This window comes from Boleophthalmus pectinirostris, unplaced genomic scaffold (genome assembly GCF_026225935.1).
Source record: "Boleophthalmus pectinirostris isolate CB_2022bp ecotype Guang Dong unplaced genomic scaffold, ASM2622593v1 HiC_scaffold_10, whole genome shotgun sequence".
NCBI classification, from domain to species: domain Eukaryota; kingdom Metazoa; phylum Chordata; class Actinopteri; order Gobiiformes; family Gobiidae; genus Boleophthalmus; species Boleophthalmus pectinirostris.
Genome location: NW_026570971.1, coordinates 35,569,136 through 35,593,918, shown reverse-complemented (window position 1 = coordinate 35,593,918; position 24,783 = coordinate 35,569,136). Strand labels below are relative to the sequence as shown.

Genomic DNA, 24,783 nt, shown 5'->3' with positions numbered 1-24,783 from the left:
ATGAAGGGGAGAGATCCTCCACCAGAAAAGTTACACAGTGCAGCTTTAAGCATAGCCGTGTAAATCCTTGTAGAAACTGAAGAGCATTGGCTGACAGCTCACCTCACTTTCTTTGGGAACAGAATCCGACTGAGCAGGTTTGACTTTCAGCCTCAAGCAGCTTCTCAGAAAACACGAGAAAATTTTACAATGAACGTTCAGGTAGGTTTTTTTGCTTTTTTATTTTTACAATTATCCAACATGCATCAATACAAGATCCTAAAATTCACTCAAAATAAAACCAAAATACTACTGATAAAACTTTTCCAAAATCGAGAATATAATCGTATATAGCAAATGATTTTTATGTACATTTTTTAAAACTTTAAATCGCTAAAACCTTTTAAAATTCATATTCGATAAAGAAATTAAGTGCCCTAAAAGCACGAAAATAGAAGCCTCAAAACTTAATACAAGCTAAAATATAATGCGTAGCTAAAGCACACACAAACCCAACAGCTCATTACAACAAAATTAAAACACAATGATTATCTAAGACTATTGCATCAAATCATCAAAACTCAATGGTAAAAACAGCAATAAATTATAGTTTTGTTTTGGGACTAAAACATAATGTGGACATTTTAAGAGCTTTTTTTCAAGTTGGCAGTGTGTTAATAATGTATTTGGAGATGACTGTAAAATTATAGAAAAGAAGCAATACTTGATTTATCTACGAGGGATTAGGGAGGGCATCTGTCTTAAATCTGTAGTAAAAACCTTTGCGTGACAGTAGGCACATTTAATCTCTCCATGATTTCAATATTCCACTGTGCAATTTATAGTTGAAATGTTTTGTAAATTACTAGTTTGTGGCAAAATTGGCATCTTAAACTTAGAAAATATTTGTCGAGAAAATTCTGAAACTGCAAACTTTTCAAACATTTTAAAATTTTGATTTCTGTCGCTAAAAATGAAATAAAAACTAATTCACAGGTACTAAAACTTCATATATATTGTGAATTAACAAAACATTTTCCAATAGATTCGTACATAAATGCAAGTATAGGGTTTTTCTCAGATTGACTCAGGCCCATAAAGTTTAAAAAAATGAATGAACAAATGACATAGACCGCAAACGTTCAGAGCAGATCTACCATTACAAGAGTACCATTCAATTTTACTGTAAATATTCCATAATACAGCTTCAAAACTGCTCTCCCAGACTGAATAAACTCAATGATCGATGTGGGATTTTAATTAAGAAACATCTGACAGTTTGAGTTCAACCTAAGGGCGAATCTGCCACAACTCGAAAATACTCTGCTCTGATTGTCATGGGAACAAACTACCAAAACAGAAAAAAAAAGAAAAACTTAAAAGAAAACCATGGGAAAATGTGTTAAAACTTAAGGCACGTGTCACATTTTGTTTGGCACCAAAGAGACGGTAAAATGCAGGGAATGCATTTTCAGCTGTAAACGTTTTCGTAGAGGTTTCAAATGAAATGCTAAAAATGATGAATCTACGAAATATCTCAAGTCATTTAAAAACAGTGGAAGCCATTTTGTTTTGTTTTTTAAACACTTTTCAAACTTATGGCACAACTATAGCCAGGGTTCAGTTTTGTATTTGCATATTGTCTCTTCTCTTCATTCCCAAAACACTGACAGAAACTTGGCAGACATTTTGATTTCTGTTGTATTACAAACAGTTGGCTAATTGCTTGTCATTTTTCTCATAATAACAGATTAGATTCCATTTTATTCACACTGTAAGTATTCTAAACACTTTTTTCCCCGCCAATACTACCCCAGAACAGGCCAGTTCTCTTCTTTTGGGGGTATATTCCATTAAAATATTTTTTTCTCAATTTTTTTCATCGCTCTAATCGCAAATAATATTCTTTTCTTTTAAACTTTTAATGCTGATCTTTCTCAAACCTTCTAAAAACAACGGTAGCCATTTCGAATTTTTGAACCAATTAAATTACATGATATTTCGGTTCAAATGTCTGGATGATTGACCTTCTCCGCTTTCCCAAACAAAATCTATAATCAGGGGTTGCATTTTTTTGTTTTTGATCCAATTCTACTCCAAAACCTTTTATCTGGTTCTTTCTGTAGTCCTTCTTTGTGTTACATTCATTCACAAACCTGGCTAAAAATACAGCACACGTTTTGATTTCTCTCTTTAAAATCTGAGCTAGTTCCGTTCACTTCTTGGCATCTTTCTTCTAAAATCAGTGGTTGCCATTATTTTTATTTTTAATCCAATTCTATCCCAAAACATTTTAGCTGGTTCTGTCTGTTGTCCTTTTGTGGTACATTCATTCCCAAACCTCGCTAAAAATACGGGACCAATTTTGATTTCACTCTCCTCAGAATCTGAGCTAGTTACGTTCACTTTTTTGCGTCCTTCTTCTTATCGTTGGTAGAATCGGTTTTCTTGGCCTGAGTGGAGGTTGGTTTGGGGGCGGGGTCTTTGGCTGGTTCCTTCCCCGGGGCAGGGCTCTCTCTCAGGGCGGTGGAGGCGGCGGAGGAGGGGGCGGTGGAGGGGGCGGTGGAGGAGGCGGGAGGCGTGGGGCTGGAGGTCGGCTGGTTGTTGGCGGTGGAAGGTTTTGGAGCGGGTTTGGAGCCGCTGTTGGAGTTGTGTCGTCTCCGTCTGGACTCGTCTCCAGCCGAAGATGAGGTCCGTCTCCTGCGCCCGCCCTCCTCTCCCAACGGGGGCTGGACAGAGAGAAAAAGTTTAAAAAAGAGAGAGAGAATGGGAGAGAAAGAGAGTAAGAAAGAGATAAAGTTAGAGAGAGCAAGAAAAAAATGGGAGAGAGAAAAAGAGGGAGAAGGAAAGACTGGGAAAGAGAGAGAAAGAAAGAGAAAGAGAATGGGAGGTAGAAAGAGAGAGTGAGTATGGGTGAAAGAAAGAATGGGAGAGAGAAAGAAAGAAAAGAGAGGAGGGAGAGAGAGAAAAGAGAGAGTTTTGAAGGCCAGTATCACTACAGTGAAATCCTGTGATAAAAGACCATAGTGAAACAAGAACAATACACTAAGAGAATCACCGTGAGTCATTTTTAAAGGTGTATTGTGTAACTTTTGTGGCGGAGGGCCTGTCACCTGCTTGTTTCTATGGAGATGTCATTGCTCTGCCTGGAATGTTCCACAGTGTGACATTAAACAGCTCTACTTTACATTTATTCAATTACAGGTGGTTTTATAGCTCAAGAAAAACCTAAAAACACAAACACTGAGTGTGAGCGGGGTCGCCTCTCCACAGATCTGGTGCCTCATTTATAAAGCTCGCTTACACACTACACATGGCGTAGGTGCTCGCCAACGCCAACAGTGGCATTTAGAAAACTCCTCCTGAGCGCTGCACTTGGCTCCTCTCTCCTGCAGCTCGAACCTGCTGTGCACTCTACTGTACACAAAGTCTGGAGACACGGGGAAAAAGCGACACTCGTGGAGAGGAGCAGTATTCTCTACAATATGACACATTTGACACCGCACGCTCTTGTGCACTACCCATGTTTTCACTTTCTGACTTATGTCTTAGTTGACAAGAAATACAAATACTATTATTAACAGCAGTCTGATTTAGTCATGTTTACACTATAATTTTTGAGGGAAAACACAAACACACTAAATATACACATTTACACAAAAGTGGGGAACCCAAGCTTTGAAAAAAGTACTTCCAAAGTGGTGCCAGTGGCCAAACAGATAATTTCTGATGTGAACAGTGCGATGTGCCAAAGGGTTTAAAAGTTACGAATAAGAGGTTTATTTCTCCTTTCAGTTGAATCAAATCTCCTTTATCGACTCAAAAGGAAATTGTATAAATTAGCACTTTGCCTGAAACCAAAGAGTGTGTTCTTCCAACTTTATGTGACAAAATCCACAGCTAATAAACCGGTTATATGAAGTTTATTCAGTGCAGACATGTATATATATAAATTCATGGATACATTTTGGTGCGTGTTCAAAGGCATAGAATCTTGACCCAGAGGCAAATCTTATCTGGTCCCATCTGTATCCACATCCTCCTTAAAACTCATTAAACGACAATATTAATGCCCCTATATGACTCAAAACTGACTCTTATGAGTTTTAGTCATGTTGTTCCCTCCTCAAAAACACACCTGGAGTTGTGTTTTGTTTCATTCACACATGTTTGAGTAACTCTTTATTATTATTCTGTCTACATCTCCAAAGCTCCAAATGCTCTGTTCCACCTTGCGATGTCATGAAGTGGTAGATTTCAAGTTTAACTTTTCCTTTTGGTTCAGTAGAGATTGGCAATTCCAAGGCTAAATGATCCAAATTATTCTAGTGAAGGTGTGTGGAGTTTAAAAACACAGTGGAACACTTCCTGTATTACCACATGACATCACAAGGTGGAACAGAGTGTTTTCAGTTTGAGAGAAGAAGAACACAACTCCAGGGGTGTTTGTGTTGAGGAAACTACATTAGAACAGTGTAATATGGGCCTTTTAAACTAAACACTGTTCTTGTTTCTGCAACAGACAATACACCTCACACCTGTGGATCGGCTTGTCTCAAAAATCAGATACTAATCGATCTGACTAAAACTAGTATCAAAACTAAATACTCATTTTTCACAGATATCGATACTAACAAGTCCCACTGACAGGACAGAGAGATTACACACACATATAAGACACATGGGAATAGAAAAGAAAGTACTACTATTTAATGTGGAAAATCACAGGATATTGTCTAAAGAAAGAGGGTTTTCTTTATCATTGTGGGATCAGAATTGGTATTGAGGATCAAGTCTCTTCCTTAGTATTGAAATAAAGTTTGCAATTTTAATAATTTAAGTCCAGTTAGCAAAAGTTCTTAATTAGAAATGCCATGTGAGTAGAGTATCAGTGCAATTGGTCTTCAAGATGATCATTTATAGCAACATTTTTAAAGGTTTATCTTTTTGGTAGAGAGTCCACCATCTGCTTGTCTTTGGTCATGTTATTGCTTTGCTTGGAATGTTCCACAGTGTGACATTAAACAGCTCTACTTTACATTTATTCAATTACAGGTGGTTTTATGTGTCAAAAATCCCTAGAAAAACAGACATTGTGACTGCGCGGGGTCGCCTCTCCACAGATCTGAACTGTAACTTGGTCTGGTTTGGTCTACATGAAGATAGAAAGGATCCTCCATGAGGAAAGTTACACAACGCACCTTTAATGATCAGACTAAATTGTAAAAGCTTGTGTGCTGTGGTTTGAATTCTTACCATGACCCTGAAGTCCTCCAGGTTTTTGAACTTGGACAGATGCTCCTGCAGTTTGGGGTCGATCGTCTGGTTCTTGATTTTAGAATATTTCAAAAAGGCCCAAAACTTCTCCAGTCCGTACAGCTGACCTAAACGTCAACACAAACAAAAAAAGGGAATTAGGACTGCAAGATTAAATCAGAATTGAATCAAAATCACAATTTAAATGGACAAATAGCAAAAGCTGCAATTTTTGAACCATAATTTCCTCCAAAAACAACTAAATATTCTGCATTTAATTTAGCCCTCTGCAAACATGTTCTGAACTGTTGCAGTGTGTCAGATGCCCTCCTTGTGTCACCATGACGTCTTATTCTGCATACAAACTTCTAACCCTGTAGTTAGGTCTGTACAAACACATTCTGAAATGTGATTCTTGTGTTTGTTTGTCAGTTCAGATTTCAGTCTTTTGGTCGATTCTTCTGGACGTGTTTAAAATGTGAACTTTGAACAGACTCCTAATATTGACACTTGCAACCGGCGGCATCAGCATTCTGTGGGGGCGTGAAGCTAACTGAAGCACTGCTCTGTCTGCAGCTCTTCCTTAAGATAGACTTTAATCTTCTGAGCTTTATTTTCACACAATCTGACCAGAAAGAGCAGACTCCCATAATCCATCAGGAGCTCAGACTCACTGCAGCTCTTCAAATCACAACGACAAACTCACCTTTCTCCCATGAATGATTCCCCTGTCTTCTAATGTGTGCGTTGTATCACCATGGTAACAGATGAACATTCCGCCAATAGAGGTACATGTTTAGCACCCCCAGCAGTTATTAAATTGCTCAGCCCTACAGGAAAATTTTGGAACAGTCCAAGATGCTGTGACAATTTATGGTTCTGACCTGTACTATTTTAATCAGAGCATCTGTTCTGTTTTTATCTTGTTCCATTGCTCAGTCCTTTGAGCTCAAACAGGTGCAAATATCAAAGTTAATCCTGGTTTTGTTTTGGGTAAATGCTACCCGGGGTCACCAAAACAGAAGAGAATGCCGAGTTATAGTCTTGAATATTAATATTATATATAAAAAAAAAGGCTAAAATAAAAGGAGCTGCGTCTGATTTAAAAACAGAACTAGTTGATTTTACAACAGTTCGCTGTGACCCAAAGTTATTCCTAATGTTTCCAAAACATTCTGAGTATCCTAATTAACGATCCCAAGTTTTACATTGATGGTACTGCTAACAATGAGTAGCATGCTAATAGTGCTCACTTCATACAAATGATTCATAAGTAGATGCTTAAGTTACAATACACCAACCCACCTACTCTGGCCCCACCCACTTTTGTCTCTAAAAGCTCCTAAACTGCACTTTTATGGTGGCACTTCCGGTTAAACGGGGATCCTCTTCATGTCAGTGGAGAATCTGGGAAACGTTTAGAATCTTAAATCTGACAAAGTCGGTTCATTTGTGTAAAATGTTCAATTTTCATGTGACCAACAAGTCGCACTGCACCAGTTCTCTGAATCAGGGGTCTCCAACCTGTGGCTCAGGTGTTAACAGTCGCTGAATAAGTCAAAGTTGACTGATTGATTAAATGCCTATTTCCGTTGTAAATGTGTCATTTTGATGTCTATGTTTGTGCACTGATAAATGGATAATGGTTTATGTTTTACAGACATCTATGGCCTGTCATGGCTCTTACATTTACTTAACTTCTGGTGGCTGCTAAAATCAGTAGCTCTCTGGCATTTTTGTTTTTCAAAAAGTAGCTCACAGGAGATAAAAGGTTGGAGACTCCTGCTCTGGAGGCTTGAACTGATTTACTGTCAAGATCTGCAGCCCCAAACAAAATAATACAACCTGAATGATGACGGCGCTGCCCACGCAAATTCCGGAATAAGGTGAATACTGGGACAACTCGAATTTACTTGACATGAAAAAGGTGCATATAATGAGAAAAGATGAGCATGCGAGTATATGAGCAAGTGCCACAGCCCAAATGAATAAAATTGTGGTTTTGATTAAAAAACATTCAGATTCTGTTAAATGTGTATTTAAAAAGCTGTCCTACAGCATTAAGATATGAGAGAAGACTGAAATCTGAACTTGAAACTAATACAAGAAGAAGAGGTCTGAACTACTGAAGGGAAGCAGGATCTTGTCGGGTTTTACACTATTTTTACAATGTTTTGAACACATTTGGATTTAGTTTCCACAGTTACCTTTCTCAAAATCCCTGAGCGTCTCTTCCTGGAAATCCTTGAACAGATCGAGTCTGAATCTTCGCTCCAAACCGTAGCTGTAATATCTGAACAGGCACTCCAGCCCGTACCTACAACACACACACACACACACACAAACACACACACAAACACACGCACAAACAAACACACACACAAACACAGAGAGAGGTCAACATGATAAAAAACTCACATAACCTGACCTCTGACCTCTCCCATCACACCTGGCTATGACCCCAGGTGTGTTGACCCGAGACCAGCTGTGGATCTGAACCGGTTTCACACAGGGACTTTTGGAGGATCTGCTCTGCTCTGGTTTAAATAAACGTGTCCGAGTCATCGCATTTTTTACATGACGGAGATCCAGGTGCAGAGAATTACAAATGTGGGAACGACATGAGGATTTAATAGAGTGTCATGGCTCTGAATTGGTTGAGTTTCTCTATATCTGTGAGCAATATTTATACAAATTTCAAGAAATAAATGCATCACAGCTTCACTCTGTGTCATGAGTCTATATATGTGTCTGACTTTCTCAAATAAAAAAGTTTTTCATGATATTCAAATTTTTTGAGCTGGACTAGTGTGTAACCTTTCCTGTAGAGTGTCCACCACCTGCTTGGTTCCAACAGGAAAGGTGATATTTTGGTCTGGAACAGGGGTCGGCAACCCGCGGCTCTGGAGCCGCATGCGGCTCTTTAGCACTCCGCTAGTGGCTCCCTGGAGCTTTTTCAAAAATGAGTGAAAATGGAAAAGGAATGATTTTTTTGGTTGTAGTTTTAATATGGTTTCTTTAGGGGTAAAACTCTCGTTCATCTCTGGTCATGGATCTGATCCATCAGCTGTGTGCAAATGCAAACATAACAAAACACATGAAAAGTGTTTCAGCAGAACAAACAGATGAGCTGAAGTGGGGGGTGGTGTCCGGTGCTTCCACCTGAGAAGCGCTTTCCCAGAAAAAAAAAAAAAAAAAAAAAAAAAAACACGTGCGCAGACGGACGCTCAGAACAACATATAACAAACCAAACTGGATTCACACTTCTGTCTGGATGCTTTGCACCACCTCAGAACCAGCCGCGGTCGAGCGCGGAGGACCGGAGCAGCCCGGACCTGTGGTTCACAGAACATTCTCGCTTTTCCCGCACGGAACCAGCGCACAGATGACTGCACTTAAGCACTCGGACCCAGTCCTTTGCGCGCTGGTCTTGCTCGCCCCCGTCTGGAACCAGGACACGGAGGACGAAGCCTCCGGACAATCTGACCAACTCTGGACCCACAGCCCCGTCTTGAGGGGCTGCGCGCTGACTGCTCCTGTGTGTTTGACGCTGCTGCCCGAGCTCAGAGCTTCTGCTCCGGGTTTATTTTATGAGTGCTCCTATGCACGATCAGAAGAAATGCGACTGCTGCTCTGAATACTTCCATCATCATCGTCAAAGCAACAGGTAAACGTCGGTCGCACTTTCAGCGCGTCAGCTCCTAAAACTCCGTTTATCTCAGTTTAGATGCAAACGTGAAACCAGAGTTTTCCAAAATCTCCACTTAGCCGGAGTTTTTAGAAAGATTCATTTTCAGAGGCGAATTAACGTGTAAACGATGTGTTCAAACTCAGGCAAATGTCTCCATTTTAAAAAATACCCGTGTACGTGTAAACGGGGCCTAAATGACAATGGAATAAACACTAACCACCTGATTTTAGTGGCTACAGACGGCGCACCAAGTATGAGAGGGTCACAAAAGAGGTTTGTGTATCATGAATGCTCATTTTGTATTTGTAGCCGACTTAGTCATTTTAATAGTCGGCTTATACAGCTAATATACTGACAGCCTATGTTGCCTTCATATTAGGCTTATATAAGACTTTTAATTTTTTGCGGCTCCAGGCAGGTGTGGTTTTTGGTTTTTTGGGCCAATATGGCTTTTTGAGCATTTTGGGTTGCCGACCCCTGGTCTGGAACTTTTTTTTATTCTCACTGGTTTATTTGCCCCAGAAATTCTACTCCTAGAAAGATTTACCTGAAAAATTGTTGCAATTTTGTGGACAAACATGTCTTCTTTTACAGTGATGTGTTTATTTTCACTTCTTATAAAGTCATTGTTGTACTCCATGAGGAGAAACAGGAAGCAGCGATAAACTCTCCTTTGTTCAGTGACACTGAATTCACACGCAGAGCACTAAGCAGCAGAACATCCGGAACAAATAACCAGAGAGAATAAAATATCCAAATTGAAATAGGCACAATTACTGTTTTTGTCTAAATCTGTTTTTTGTTTGACATTAAAACAGAATAATGAAATAAAATGTTTTCCCATTTTAATGTTTTTCATTCTTAATTGAAATTCAAAAGAACAAATGGGACACGGACCAGCTATATAAGTTTTGTCAGTGGAACATTTCAGGCAAAGCAATGACATCTGCAAACCCTCTGTCAGAAAAATTCCACAGTGCACCTTTAAACTAAAATATGAGAGTAGTAAAACCCACTGTACGAGCCTCAGCTGATCCAAACAGTGTAATGCCCCGCCCCTTTCACTCAGAGACAGGAATGCGGAGGTGAGCAGCTGGAGAGACTAAACCAGACGCCCTGGTAACTCTGTAAACAAAACAATGTGTGCTGATCCGGTCTCCTCCTCTCAGTCAGGAGGTTGTGGGTTTAACTCCGGATCTCACGTGTTAAAAGGTTGTTTTTTTTTATTGTTCTCAAATCTGTCTCGTGTATTTAATATCAGATAAAGGTGTATTGTGTCACTTTTCTGGTGGAGGCTTCGTCAAATGCTTTTCTTCACAGAGATGTTATTGCTTTGTTTGTAATGTTCCCCAGTATGGCATTAAACCTTTCTAGCTTCATGGAGACCAAACCAGACCAAGTTACAGGTCAGATCTGTGGAGTGGCGACCCCACTCACAGTCACAATGTCTGTTCTTCTAGATATTTTTGACACATAAAAAACACCTGTAACTGAATAAATGTAAAGTAGAGCTGTTTAATGTCACACTGTGGAACATTCCAGGCAGAGTAATGACATCTCCATAGAAACCCCCAATCAAAAAGTTACATAGTGCACCTTTAAGGCCACAGGGTTACCTTGGCAACGCCCCTCTGCTCCGCCCCTTCTGCTGTTAAGTAACTTCATAAGTATTATGTAAATAATTAGTTCTGTTAGTTATATTTTTGGTAAATTAACACTGATATAAATTAACTGAACTTGTTTTTTAGGTCATATGTCAATGTCTAATGTCTGCAATAAATACAACAGATGAACAAATTCCTTCATTGCCGTTCAGCTCCAAACACACGAGGTGACACAGGCAGAGCCAAGTGTCTTTTTATCTTTTGTTTACTGTTCTAATGTTGTTGTTCTGTTTTGTATCTGGCCTTTGCACTTTATGCCTCATTTGCACTAAAGCTCAGCTCTGATGCCCAAATTGTACTGAATGAGCCCCTGACCTGTGTGAAAATGTGTGAAATGTATGTGTGTGTGTCTTATGCTGTAGTGTGTGACTGCAAACAGAACTGCCCCTTGTTTTGTGGAATAATTTTGAAATTTATTTTGTTATTTTATCAAGTTAGGATCTGTCTGTAAATGTTAGCTCTGGACGTCAGTAACTGCTGTGTCTCCACTGTGTTGTTTTATATTGTAGTATTGTGTATTATGTGTTATTATAGGGACAGAAGCTGAGTCCAACATTGTACTGCTGTGTTCTGTACTTTAGATTTAGTTTTGTGTATTGTTAAAGTATCTCTTGACATTAGATCATATGTAACTTTCCTGTAATATACTGTAATTCATTATTTTACTGTTTTATTTGTTTAATTCTAAACCACTATAAAAATCAGTATATCCCTTCTGCTGTTTGAGAGACTTGATAAATGGGAAGGAGCTGATGCAACCCAACACTGTACCCACCTGTGCCATTTCTGCGATTGTTCCAGAGGCCTGCGATTCTTACTGTATGGAGTCATATTTTTTGGTTTTATGAATAGTTCAACTCAGTGTGTTGGTAGTTTCATGAATATTAGGTTATAACTACTGTGCACTGTATTATTTGATTCATCCTAAACCACTTTACAATCGATTAAGAGACTTGATAAACGGGGCAGAAGCTGAAGCCAGTCCAACACTGCACCCGCCTGTGCGGTTTCTGTAGTTGTTTCAGACTTTTATATAAAATCCATCCAATCTTTGCAGTCAGGGTCTAAGTCATGTCGTCTCTGTGTTACTGTGGCAGAGTGGTTAGCCTATCTCCTCCTCTTATTCAGGAGGTTGTGGGGTGTGTCCCGGTCTCTCACCTGTAGTTGTCCTTGGCGTCCTCCAGGGCATACTGTTTAAACTCCTCGTACATTTTTCTGTTGAAATTGTCTCGAAGGAAAAACGACCAAAACCGAAACAGAGTGTTCATCTCCTGAGAGAGGCCCGCCCCCAACCGTTTCCTCTCTGCAACAAAAGAATATGTTTAGAATTAAAAATATATAATCTCTCACACATCACAAACATATCACTTTATACATTCAAAGTGTAGAGTTTCTCATTACCGTATTTGCCGCACTATAGGGTGCACTTAAAAGCCTTTAATGTCATCAAAAAACGACTGTGTGCCTTATATATGAATTTATTGGAGTGTCTTCGTACGACTTTAGTAAAGTACAAAGCCGCTCCACTTGCAGCATTACGGCTTCCATAGTCAGGAGCATCAGGAGTAATACAGACTGTGATTCCTTTTAATATCAAAATGCACCTGTCAAGAGACACGCTCACAATGCCCACTTTAAACTCAAGGCTGTTATAAAGTGAAAGTGCGAGCTGCATGGGAGCAGTGGATGAGAGGAGGAGAACACACATTCACCAAGACAGAGAGACAGCGCCGAGCCACTTACACTACGATCTGTCAACGGATCATGGACGCCCGGGCTAAAGATCAGGATCAACTGTGGTCCGAGCTTTCACCAAGACCAGAATCATCACTGAACTGAACTCCAGGGAACAGTAACCACACTGACTCGGATAATGACGAGAGGGATGTGGGTGTGCTGGACGCCGGAATCACCCAACTGTTATTATGACTTATTGTTAATACACGAACAATTTAGCGTCTCAGACAGTTTTTTTTTACGTGTTACAATTGAACAAAGTTGAGAGTTATTGCAAATAAAGTTTGACTGACTTATCTGTTGTGTTTCGTTTAATGTGCCTTATAGTCCGGTGCCGTTTATATGTGAAAAAAGTTTGAAAATAGACCATTCAATGGAAGTGCACTTTATAATCCAGAGCGACCTAGTGTGCAGAAAATACGGTAATAGGAGTAAGGAAGCCCCCCATTTAAGTCTAAATATAACGTAGACTACACAATCACATAAGAAGCCACTGTTGTCAAAAAAATAAAAAGTAACTACATTAAGGCTGGGCAATATCAAATTTGAAAAGAGACTGGCTCCTGTAACCAGCAGCATCATCAGCTTCATCTGACTGGAGCCAAACGCTGGGTGACGTCACAATCACTTCTTTATACTGTCTATGTCCACCACACACCGAAACTTTACGGGAAGCAGTGTGGTCTGTAATTCCATCAATGAGACAGGAAAAAAGATGCACATCCTCTTGCAGAGAAGTTTTTAAATGATTACATTAACCCATTGACGCCGGATGCTCCGCAGCGCAGCGCTGAGTCCCCTGTCCGGATTGTCTGGCGATCAGTGTAACTGGTAAAGGCGGGGCCACACCTGGAAGCATGGGGGGCGTGTCCTCCTCTCACTTCCATTCACTCCCATAGAGAGACGCAAAACTGCCAGAGCTGTACTGTCGCGTTAAACCTTCTTTATCGTGGCATATTATTTCTCCATTGAAAAATAATCCAAATGTATCCCGAACATGTTCCCATCAAGACCTGGTTTGAAATAAACATGGCCAAACACAAAAATGCTGACAGTGACAATGACAGTGAAGACACGGACAACATTTGTGTTTGACCATGTTCATTTGTTACACGACATAGCGATATGGCACCTGTTATAGGAGCGTCTAGAACAGCGACCAGATCAAGTGGTTGAGCGCGTTCATGCGCTGCAGTAAAGAGCAACGTTTGTTACTTCAAATCAGGTCTTGATGGGAACATGTGCGGGATACATTTGGATTATTTTTCAATGGAGAAATAATACGCCACGATAAAGAAGGTTTAACGCGATAGTACAGCTCTGGCAGTTTTGCGTCTCTCTATGGGAGTGAATGGAAGTGAGAGGAGGACACGCCCCCCATGCTTCCAGGTGTGGCCCCGCCTTTACCAGTTACGCTGATCGCCAGACAATCCGGACAGGGGACTCAGCGCTGCGCTGCGCAGCATCCGGCCTCAATGGGTTAAGAAGGAACCCTACTCCATCAGAACCCTTCCTAATCCATGCGGTTTCCTCTTGAGTTTAACTTGAATATAGTCAAGTACCGGCTGATCAGAACATGTGAAGCAAATGGGGTAGAAGTTAAGTAAGGCTTTGTTCTTCATCCTTTTCCTGTTAATGTGAAATGTCTTATGTTTTCTCTCTTTCTGTTTACCCTAAGACATTCCCACATACTATAGAACAAATAAAATCAAAGTAATATAATGCTAGTGAAAGTGTGCAGACCGTTGAGGCAGCGTCTTCTGTACTTGTGGTAGCCCTGCTGTGTGAAGCCATTGTCTCGGAGCAGTTCGTGAGACGGGTGCCAGAACTTTGGGAAAGACTGAGGCGTGCAGCCGTACGAGCCCGAGATCGGAGCGCCCTCAGAGGGGGAGGCGTTTGAACTGCTGTGGGGAGAAAGGAAGAGAAGAAGAGAGGAGAGAGGGAGAGGGGGAGAGAGGTACAGATGAGAGAAGGAGAGAGGAGGAGGGAGTGAGAGGAGAGTTTAAGGTCAGGAGCAGAGTAACCTTTAACAACAGCATCTGCAGTGTTGGGAAGAATACTTCACATGTGTTTTGTTACAGAATATTGAGTACCTGAATAAAATGTGTTCTATTCTGTACTATGGTTGAATCAGAGTGCTGTATTCTGAATCCTTTATTTATTTTAAGTGTAAATAATGTACCAAAACAGCCTTATGTTTTGTTTTGTTTTGTCACTAATTAGAGATACAAAAAGGACTCATGTACTGTACAAGAGTTGTGTTTTCCATTTTGTCACCAGTTCAGTGCAGTTTGAAGCCTAAATCATGTGATCAAATATCTCAATGAATCCCTTTTGATTTTTAGGTCAACATCTGTGCTCCAAATGAAAGTACATGTATCTGAATACATATACTCAGAATCAGTAAAATCTGAATGTACATGTTTTTAGTTCCTTCCAACACTGAGCATCTTCTATACTTTGGTCATATCTATAGTAGTTTTTTTCAGTATATTATGAAATCTAGTTTTATAAACATGTTAAAGTGGATTTTGTACCTTATAGAGGCGGATCGCGGCCGGTGCTCTCTGGAGTCCAGGACCCAGCCGATGTGCGCCTCCAGTGGAGGGTTTGAGCTATGACGAGTTTTCTTCTTGCGAGGCGTCTGACAAAAGCAAGAGAAGATACATTAGTGTGTTTCCATGGAGACAAGCAGGTGACAGACCCTCCATCCACAGTGACTGTAAAGCACTTTGCATGAAAAGCTCTGTATAAATAAAGTTTTATTTGATTAGAAAAGCTGTAAATCTTTAATATTTTAAGCCTTAATACATAATGGACATTTTTGTAGCTTGTTGTATGAATGTGTATTATAAAGCAGGGCTGTGTACTAGTTCTTGTTTGTTCTGTATTGTCATTTGTTTTGGAGAAAAATATGACATTTTGAATATTGTGATGTATTCCCCACTGAAGCTGAAAACACAAGACTGTGGAAACTCATTAAGAGCTTAAAACCCCTGATAATGAAAAAAGCTGAGGACTATCACTTAAACATAAACAAACATGTTAGGATCAATATTATAGATGGCAGGTATTTTGTCTGATGAGAGGCTATATTGTCCTCACATCTAGGACCTTATACAAGCAGCAAACCAAGTTTGTTACTTTGGTAAATACACATATTTTAATGTTTTCTATCGTGACAAATAAAGACTTGGTATTCTTCTCTATTTTAAAAGGTCCTATATTACACACCTGTCCGTCGATGTACCCGCTCTCCTTGATGACGGGGTAAAACCTGGGGGTCTTGTTCGGGTCACAGCGGCCGGGCGTGCGTGGCGTTCGAGGGGTGCGGGGCGTGTGAGCGCTCGGAGACTCAGGGACTGTTTTAGGCAAAGAGCGCGACAGATCCACTCCACTGTCCACTGGAAACAACAAACATGTGGTGTAAAAGGGGACATATTATATAAATTCAAAGTTATTACTGTTGTATTTTGATTGATTGATCCACTCCACTGACCACTGGAAACAACAAACATGTGGTGTAAAAGCTGCACTATGTAACTTTTCTGTTTGAGGATGTGCCAAAATGTAAAATTATGATCTATGATTGTTGTAATGTAACACCAAAGACCCCCCAAAATATTTTATTATCACGTCTTTTAAAATATAACTTTTTAATAAATTTACTTTTGTTAAATGCCACTTCAAAAATGTTTTGCTTCAGTATTGATTAAACCAGTAAAGCTACAAAAAAACAGAACTAAACAAAAACATAAATTGTGGAACGTAAATAGGAGAGACACAGTAACCTGCATGTTAAACGTGCATTGCCTTTAAAATTATACTTTGACATTGTAATAAATAGTAAAAGATGATGAAAAGAAATGATGACAGTGAAAATACTATTAGTTTAAGTATGAGGACTAAAATATTTATTTAAATATGGGAGAAAAAAATAAATTAAAAAAAGGAAGAAAGAGAGAGGGAGGGAATTTCCATTATAAATTGGCCAAAACATATCAGTATAAGAATGTAAGGGGGCCTAGCGGTGTGTTTATGCTGCACTACCACATTACTTTTGTTTTATTTAACTAAAGTTGTGTCGGTGTGTGTGGTCAGGAGGAAATGGGGGGCATTTTTTGTTGTTTTGTATTTGTTGTGGGTGTTGCTTTATGTTTTTGTGTTTTTTTATGTTGATTATTGTATTTTGTTAAATGTTATATTCTGTTGTCTTTAATAAAAAATAAAAAAAAGGTGCATTGTGTAAATTTTCTGGTGAAGGGGTCCTGCTTGTTTCTATGGAGATGTCAATGCTCTGTCTGGAATGTTTCACAGTGTGACATTAAACAGCTCTACCGTACCTTTATTCAATTACAGGTGGTTTTATGTGTCAAAAACACCTACAAAATCAGACATTGTGACTGTGAGCGAGGTCGCCTCTCCACAGATCTGACCTGTAACTTGGTCTGGTTTGGTCTCCATGAAGATGGAAAAGTTTAATGCGATAATTCCACACAAAGCAATAACATCTCCATGGAGAAAAGCATTTGGCAGACCCTCCACCAGAAACACAACTTACACAACACACCTTTATCATTATCAGTGCAAAAGTCTGTTGACTCAGGGCCTGATATGACAGAAAACAAACAGGAAACAGAACGTACCAGGCTGTGGAAGAGGCGGGATTTCCTGGTTGGAGTCGACAGGTGGTTTGGGCGTCAGTGTGTCAAACTCATCCTGACTGATCATATTCAGCTTCTTAAAACTCTCAGATTCCTGAAGAAAGAAAACAAACAAATTTAAATGAAAGTGCAAATGATTGTCTAAATTCAACTTAATTTAGTGGGATAACACCTGTTGTAAATAAATAATACATTTAAGATAGTTTACACAAATCGAGTTTGTGAAGAAAAGTTGAAAATATCTTGAACATTACAGAACAAGGACATACTAATGACATCACACTGGGAGAATTCAATCTGATGGTAATGAGGGGTTGATGGTGTGATATTTTATTTTGAATGTAGAGTTTTAGTGACATCAACTGGGGCACATGATGTTGTCAAGTGTGAGCACAAGCTGCTTTCATGGATTACCCACCATTGTAGGTTTTAGTTTTAACACTGGTGATGTTCACTGAAGAGTCAGGTGTAAAGTCATCACTATAAGAACACTTTGTATCATGTATCATGTGCCGCCTTGTAACCTTTGACCACACCCCCACCCTCTGCCTTACACAAATGTAGAAAACGGGTCAGTTCCTGTAGTTCATTCTCTCTGTCGTAACATGTGGAAAGAGCGAGTGCTCTGTATCTCCTATTTATATGAAACCTTCAGAACTGCATTCAACTCGTTTCATACAGCAACCAGAAATACTCGATATCACTATCCAAAAGTCTGACACAATTTATACTTACAAAACACAATGTTCTGCCATTTAAGCATGAGTTCAACTAAATAAAGATGTTTTCTTATTATTTCATTTATCAAATATAATCTCTGTGTGCATGAGGAGTTGTGGCCTGCTCTACATCACCTTTTTATTTATTTGACAGGAACAGTGCATATTGATGAACATCTGTAAATGGTAAATGGTCACATTTTTCTATAGCGCTTTTCCACCTTCAAGGCACTCAAAGCGCTTTACAACAAGGAACCACTCACCCATTCACACACACACATTCACACACCAGTGTACACAGACACTGTGGACAGGGTGGGTTAAGTGTCTTGCCCAAGGACACAATGACAGCATTCATCTGTGGGAGCTGGAATCACACCAGCCAACCCGTGGGTCAGTGGATCTGACCGCTCAACCTGTGATGTTTATGTTGAGAGTTGGATTCGAACCGCCAACCTTTAGATCAGTGGGCGAATGCTTTTTGGAATTACAGCTTCTCAAAACTCACCAGCATCCAGCCCTCTTTTGTCCATCGATACTAAAAAAGTATTGAAACTAGCATCTCATTTGAATTGTTATATACATACATGGAAAAAGGTTGGAGCTTTTCTGAATAAATTTAGAACAGTATTGATCAGTCAGAACTAGTATAAGATCATGGTAATTTCAGTAACTGTACAATTTTGTCCTGTTTATAAGATTTAATTTTTTGTATTTGTTTCATTCATTTTAAAAGCTGCATTGTGTGACTTTTCTGATGGAGGATCTGTCTCCATGGAGATGTTACTGCTTTATCTGTAATGTTTCACAGTATGGCATTAAACCTTTCTAGCTTCATGGAAACCAAACTAGACCAGGTCAGGACTGTGGAGAGGCGACTCAGCTCACAGTCAGAATGTTTGTTTTTCTAGGGATTTTTGGACTATAAAACCCCCTGTAATTGAATAAAAGTAAAGTAGATCTGTTTAATGTCACACTGTGGAACATTCTAGGCAGAGCAATGACATCTCCATAGAAACAAGCAGGTGATGGGCTTAGACTCCCAATGGAAAAGTCGATAAATGCAAAATAATTATGTTTCATGCATCAATGTGAATGAAAAGGAGCAGACAGATGTGTAGACTAGATATTAGGTTTAGTATTGATTGGAATAAGATTTTTGATCATTTTGAAAACTCCATGTCCATCTATAGACCGGTTTGTGAGCTCTATAAACTTTCTCTGGTGTAGAGTCGCGACCTTCACACAGACTCTGCTTCAGATAAAGTTTGTGACGCAGAGCAGCTGTCACACGCAGATGTGTCCGACTTTGACTTTGTTCAGGTGAAACTTTCCCACCAACGCTCGGACTTTACCCCCACACGCTGCACCAGCCTGGGCAACACGTGGGCAGTGGACGGGCTGGAGGGGGCTGGAGGAACACGGAAATATCCCTTTATATAAACAGTCTATAGTATTGACACAAGAATCACGGTATATTGATGTATCACTAATTTGAGAACAGGAGGCAGCAGTAGAGTTTTGCAAGTTCAAATTATTTTTTTTCATTTTCTGTCATTTATTTCAGGCTGTAAAGTGTCCAAAAGTGTTCCGATTTCAATTTGCTTCTTTTCATTATCCAAATAAAAATACACAGCCTATTTTAGTAGAGAAATGATCTGCCTCTGTACAACAGCAACAAAAAAACTGTACAACTCACCATTATGTAACAGATAATACTCCCTACAACTGTACAACAACTCACCTTTGCAGAACAGATAATACTCCCTACAACTGTACAACAACTCCCTCTTATGGAGCAGATAATACTCCCTACTACTGTACAACTCACCCTTATGTAACAGATAATACTCCCTACAACTGTACAACAACTCACCTTTGCAGAACAGATAATACTCCCTACAACTGTACAACAACTCACCTTTGCAGAAAAGATAATACTCCCTACAACTGTACAACAACTCCCTCTTATGGAGCAGATAATACTCCCTACTACTGTACAACTCACCCTTATGTAACAGATAATACTCCCTACAACTGTACAACTCCTCACCCTTATGGAACAGATAATACTCCCTACAACTGTACAACAACTCACCCTTATGGAACAGATAATACTCCCTACAACTGTACAACAACTCACTCTTATGGAACAGATAATACTCCCTACAACTGTACAACAACTCACCCTTATGGAACAGATAATACTCCCTACAACTGTACAACAACTCACCCTTATGGAACAGATAATACTCCCTACAACTGTACAACTCCTCACCCTTATGGAACAAATAACCCAATGTTCTGTCAATCATATTATCTTTGTACTGTTTTTCCTTACGATGAGCTCTTGTATATTGCTGAGTAGAGGTGTGCAAGAATATTGAGACATCGATATATCGTATCATCTAATGTGATGATACAGTTTCAGTATGATGGGCTGCTGTATCGGTATATTAGTGATATATTTTACTCAATTATTTAGTTACAGCTACAGTTTTGTTGTTTGTTCAGAGGAAGCAAACATTAGACATTTTCACTGTTTTGATGATTAAAATGTTTGTGTTTCATATGAACTCTGCACAAGAAGTGGTTTAACAAAGACTTTTAGTATCACAGCCAGGATTTAGCCTTTATTTTGACTGAACCGTATCGAATTGATTTGAAATAGAAGTATTGAATGGAAAGTGCCCTGTATCGAGGTACGTATCGTATCGTTGTCTGTGTAAAAGTGTTCCAATTTCATGTTGCTTCTTTTCATTCTCCAACTCAAAAGCCCACATTAAACAGTTTATTTTTGTACAGAAATGCAGGCCTCTGTGGTAGTAGTTGTTGTGGCCATGTTATCCTGTACTTTGCAGTTCTCAAACTCGTGGTGACGGTTTTCAAGCATCCAAAAATAGAGTGTTTTTGTGCCTCTGTGCAGGCCTCTCTGATCAGACTGACCTGGTTTAGGCTCCAGTGACACAGGGATACACTCTTACATAACTCTGCTTTAATAAAACTATGGCCTATAAAGATCATATGACAATGTTACATCACTCCCCCACTGACTTTTCAAGGATGTCACAGTGACCTAGTTCTGTTAAGAGTTGGTATATTGTGTGGGCCTGTAAAAAGCATCCAAAATCAGATACTAAAACTGGTATTGAAACTAGATACTTGCTTGAGCACATAGACTAGTATACACCCATGGACACTATGGAACCTACCTGCACCACTGAGGATTACACACATATAAGACACATGGGAGAAGAATATAGAAGAAAGTTCTACCATTTAATGTGGAAAATTACAGTATATTGTCTAAAGAAAGAGTGTTTTATTATTCTATGTATTTATTCTGTGGTGTTGGAATCAGTATTGTCTTTATTCCTTAATATTGAAAATGAATTGAAATTGAATATATCAAGATTGAAATGTTATCGTGACAACGGTGGGAGAAATTACATCAAAATTTTGCTCCTATGTTTGGTAAATGGTCCCTACTATTTTTATATCATGTTTTTCCACCATCTGGGCCTTCAAAGCTCTATGTTAGGTTAGGTTGCTTTATTTGTACCCGTAGGCAAATTCGTTTTGCAGATTTGAGAGGTTGGTCCCACATTTCACATTTCATTCATCCACACTGTACACAAAAACACATCAGAGTGCTCCAGTGAAGAATGGTTTTGATCCATAAATAATTCATTAATCACGCTTGGCTAAAAATCCCAATAAATATTAAATGTATAAAAAACAGGATTTTCCAAGACATGGTACTAAAATCGCTAAATAAACTGATTACAAAGTATTCATTAGTAGAATAGCAGCTGGAACAAAGCTCCTTTTAAAACGATTCGTTCTCAATCTTGGAACTAAAAGCCTCTGACCAGAGGGAAGCAGCTGAACCTCTGAGTTTAGAGGACGCTGCACGTCTTTTAGAAGCCTCTGGGACGTCCTCTGTAAGTGTCCTGAGTACAGAGAGTCCAGGCGGCTCAGAGGATGGACAATCACCCAACTAGAATCAATGAGTGTTCCAAGATATTTATAGAAGTCTACACGCTCAACTGACTGACTGCTTTCAATATACTGACAGCTTTGTACACTGAGTAGTTAAATGGCATTTAAAGGTGCACTATGAAAATTTTCTGGTGGTCCGCTGCCTGCTTACCTCCATGGAGATGATTTTACTTTGCCTAGAATATTCCACAGTATGGCATTAAACTTAACCATCTAGCACAGATTCATTTTAGTTGCTTAATCCCTTTGAAAAACATGTATTCTGTGAGCGGGGTTGCCTATCCACAGATCTGATCTGTGCGGGTATCCCGGGCTCGTCTCCACTGACATACAGTAGACACGTTATATTAATACCATACTGTGGACTTCCAGACAAAGTAATAACATCTCCATGGAGACGAGCAGGTACTGCAAAAGTTACATCATGAGTTTGAGTATTACAGACAAATGTATTCATGTTTTTGTCCCCCTTTGAGTAAAACTAGAACTACCTTATCCATGGTTTAGTCTAGTTTTAGACCTGGTTTAGTCCAAATTTAAGCCTGATATAGTCCGGGCTTAGATCTGGAGCTACTCAATCCAAATATAACCTTAGATAGTACTTGTTGAAAAGTTTGAGAAATGCTGCTCTAACCCATCCTTACCTTTGTGGTCTCTATTTGCTCCTCTCCCTTCCACAGATCCTGCTCGTAATAGTACAGCCCGTCGTTGATCGCTTTGGCCAGGTCTGCGGTGATCTTGGCTCTGGACTCGTGGTTGCCGGTTCGATCCCCGCTCGGGTGTTTGCGCAGGTATGGCGGCGTCTGGGTCACGATCAGGAGTTTGTCCACGTCCGTGTCGTCCAGCTCGTAGTCCGAATCCTCGTCCGACCAATCCGTGAACCGGTTTTTCCTCGGCGCCATCTGCTCCATTTCCTCGTCAAACAGGAAGTCCAGCTCCTCCTGGTCCGGCTCCGGCTGCAGCGGGGGGTTTGAGGGCGGGTCACTGCGCTCCTACAGGACAACAGACAACAGATATGGAAAAGTTATGAGGGAATTAGACAGAAGGGATGTAGTGTGACGCTGCTGGAAGATAGATCATGATTTCTATGTTATCCTGATTGATGTTTTCTTAGTCTTTAAGAGGTAACTAAAGCCATCTGCTGTTTCTGAAAGTTTACTCTTCACTGGTTAAATCCACCTGTCACTCACTCAGAGCAGAGGCTGGCCAACAGGAGAAGTGTGGAGAAAAGTGTCTGTTTTTGATCATAGAGTTGAATTACCGTATTTTTCGGACTATATGTCGCACTTTTTTTCATGGTTTGGATGGTCCTGGGACTTATACTCCAGTGCAACTTACATATAAAAATTTTCAGACTGACAGCCGTGAGAGGGCGTTCTAGGCTCGTGTGTCAGTATCTGCTACTTCTGTTACTCCTGTACCACTGTCACTGTACTGCACTGTCTCCTGCAGAAATAGCCGCTGTCTCGCTGCAAATAGTGAAATATTCGGCTGAAAATGGTAATTGAGCAGCAGAAAGAAAATCTGGAGAGAGAAACTTGTGACTGACTGGCGGAAAGCGGGGATAGAGAACACAGTTTCACGAATCGACAAAGCCTGAACTTCTATGACAATCGAAACCATCCTGTTGGGATTCAGAAAGGCTGGAATAATTCTAACTGAAACTGATGCTGAGTCTGACGACAGTTACACAGAAGAGGAAGCGGAGCTCTGTTTACCTCATGGATCTATGGTTTATCTCCAGAGGTTGCGCAGAAGTGACAATGAGGATGAAAAATTCAGTGGATTTAGTGATTTGGATTGAGATCGTGAGTTTGGTAAACTTATGTTGTGTTGTTTATCGTATAATTATCTGAAGAACTGTTAATATGTTACGCTAAAATATTAACAGTTAACATATTCTGTTCTTATTACTATAATTTGCCTTTCAAGACCACATGTCGGTTCCTGGTCTCTGATTTTACAAAATACATTTCCCCAAAAAGTACGACTTATAGTCTGATGTGACTTATATATGTTTTTTTCTTCATCATTGCACATTTTTTGGCTGGTGCAACTTATACTCTGGAGCGACTTATAGTCTGGAAAATATGGTAAACAAAAATGATATAGTAATTTAACCAAAATAACTGATCGAGATGAGATTTTTATCACCCTTTCACTTTAACCTCACACAGCACTGTCAACTCTATAATGTGATAAAGCCCAACAAACTGACGACCAATTTGGGGGCAGAGTCAAGCTGAAGCGCTCAAATGAACCAAAACAAACACGGCGACACAGAGACGTACCTCGGAATATTTTCGCTCCAATACTACAGGACTATTAATTTGTGAAAAACAAGAAGGAGGAAAGAGCTTTGTGCATTTGTTGAACAGGGAGGATGTCTGTGCTTTTCTTTCAGCTGGATTTAACTAAAGTTTGATTTCTCGTCTTGTTGCTCTGTTGTGACAGTGTTTTCTGATCTCTTTCTGTGATCCCAGATTGATAATGTGAAAAAATTCATTTCAGAGACACATGTGAGCTTGGTTAATGAAGATCTGAAGGTATTTTGCATGTGCGAGAGTTCTTAAGGGTCTCTATTCTGATCAGAGCTGCAACCATTAATCAAATAATCATTACTATAGGTATTAAAACAAAAAACCCTAATAGTATTTTTAGTAGTAATAGTAATAGGTTTTTATCGTAATGGTTATCTGGACGATGCAGACTCTAAAACATGAATTAGTCGAGCACTAAAATAATGGTTAGTTTCAGCTCTAACTCTTCAGTGTTATTATGATTGTTATTCTGTGCACATGATGTTATACTGTGATACTCAACTGTAGACAGGACACAGTCAAGCGGAGGTGGAGGTGAAGGAGGAGGAGGAGGAGGAGGAGAGGAGACAGGGCAGACTTCATCAGGCTGTGGTCAGGAGCGTAATGGATGAGAGAGGGAACAAAAGAGGAGAGAGGGGAGGGAAAGAGGAGAGAGAGAGGAGGGAGAGAGGAGGGAGAGAGGAAAGAGAGGGAGGAGAGAGCAGGAGAAGCGAGAGAGAGGAGTAAGAGAAAGAGGAGAAAGACAGGAGG

The 24,783-nt window shown here is 39.8% G+C and overlaps 1 protein-coding gene across 5 annotated transcripts in view; it reads right to left on the bottom strand.

Moving 5' to 3' along the window:
* Positions 1-202: 202 nt before the first annotated feature.
* The window catches only part of larp1b (La ribonucleoprotein 1B), a 64,977-nt gene continuing 40,396 nt past the window's right edge, over positions 203-24,783 (bottom strand). For 3 of the 5 annotated variants that reach the window (XM_055156012.1, XM_055156037.1, XM_055156025.1), the window contains 10 exons: positions 24,536-24,619; positions 22,357-22,704; positions 16,974-17,085; positions 15,562-15,731; positions 14,865-14,971; positions 14,071-14,231; positions 11,749-11,893; positions 7,443-7,552; positions 5,236-5,363; positions 203-2,708 (listed from right to left, as the gene is read on the bottom strand). In XM_055156012.1, the coding sequence (XP_055011987.1) occupies positions 2,382-2,708; positions 5,236-5,363; positions 7,443-7,552; positions 11,749-11,893; positions 14,071-14,231; positions 14,865-14,971; positions 15,562-15,731; positions 16,974-17,085; positions 22,357-22,704; positions 24,536-24,619 (1,692 nt within the window). In that variant the 3' untranslated portion in view covers positions 203-2,381. The remainder of the gene's footprint in view (positions 2,709-5,235; positions 5,364-7,442; positions 7,553-11,748; positions 11,894-14,070; positions 14,232-14,864; positions 14,972-15,561; positions 15,732-16,973; positions 17,086-22,356; positions 22,705-24,535; positions 24,620-24,783) is intronic. The other 2 variants (XM_055156018.1, XM_055156033.1) reach the window with 2 other exon arrangements.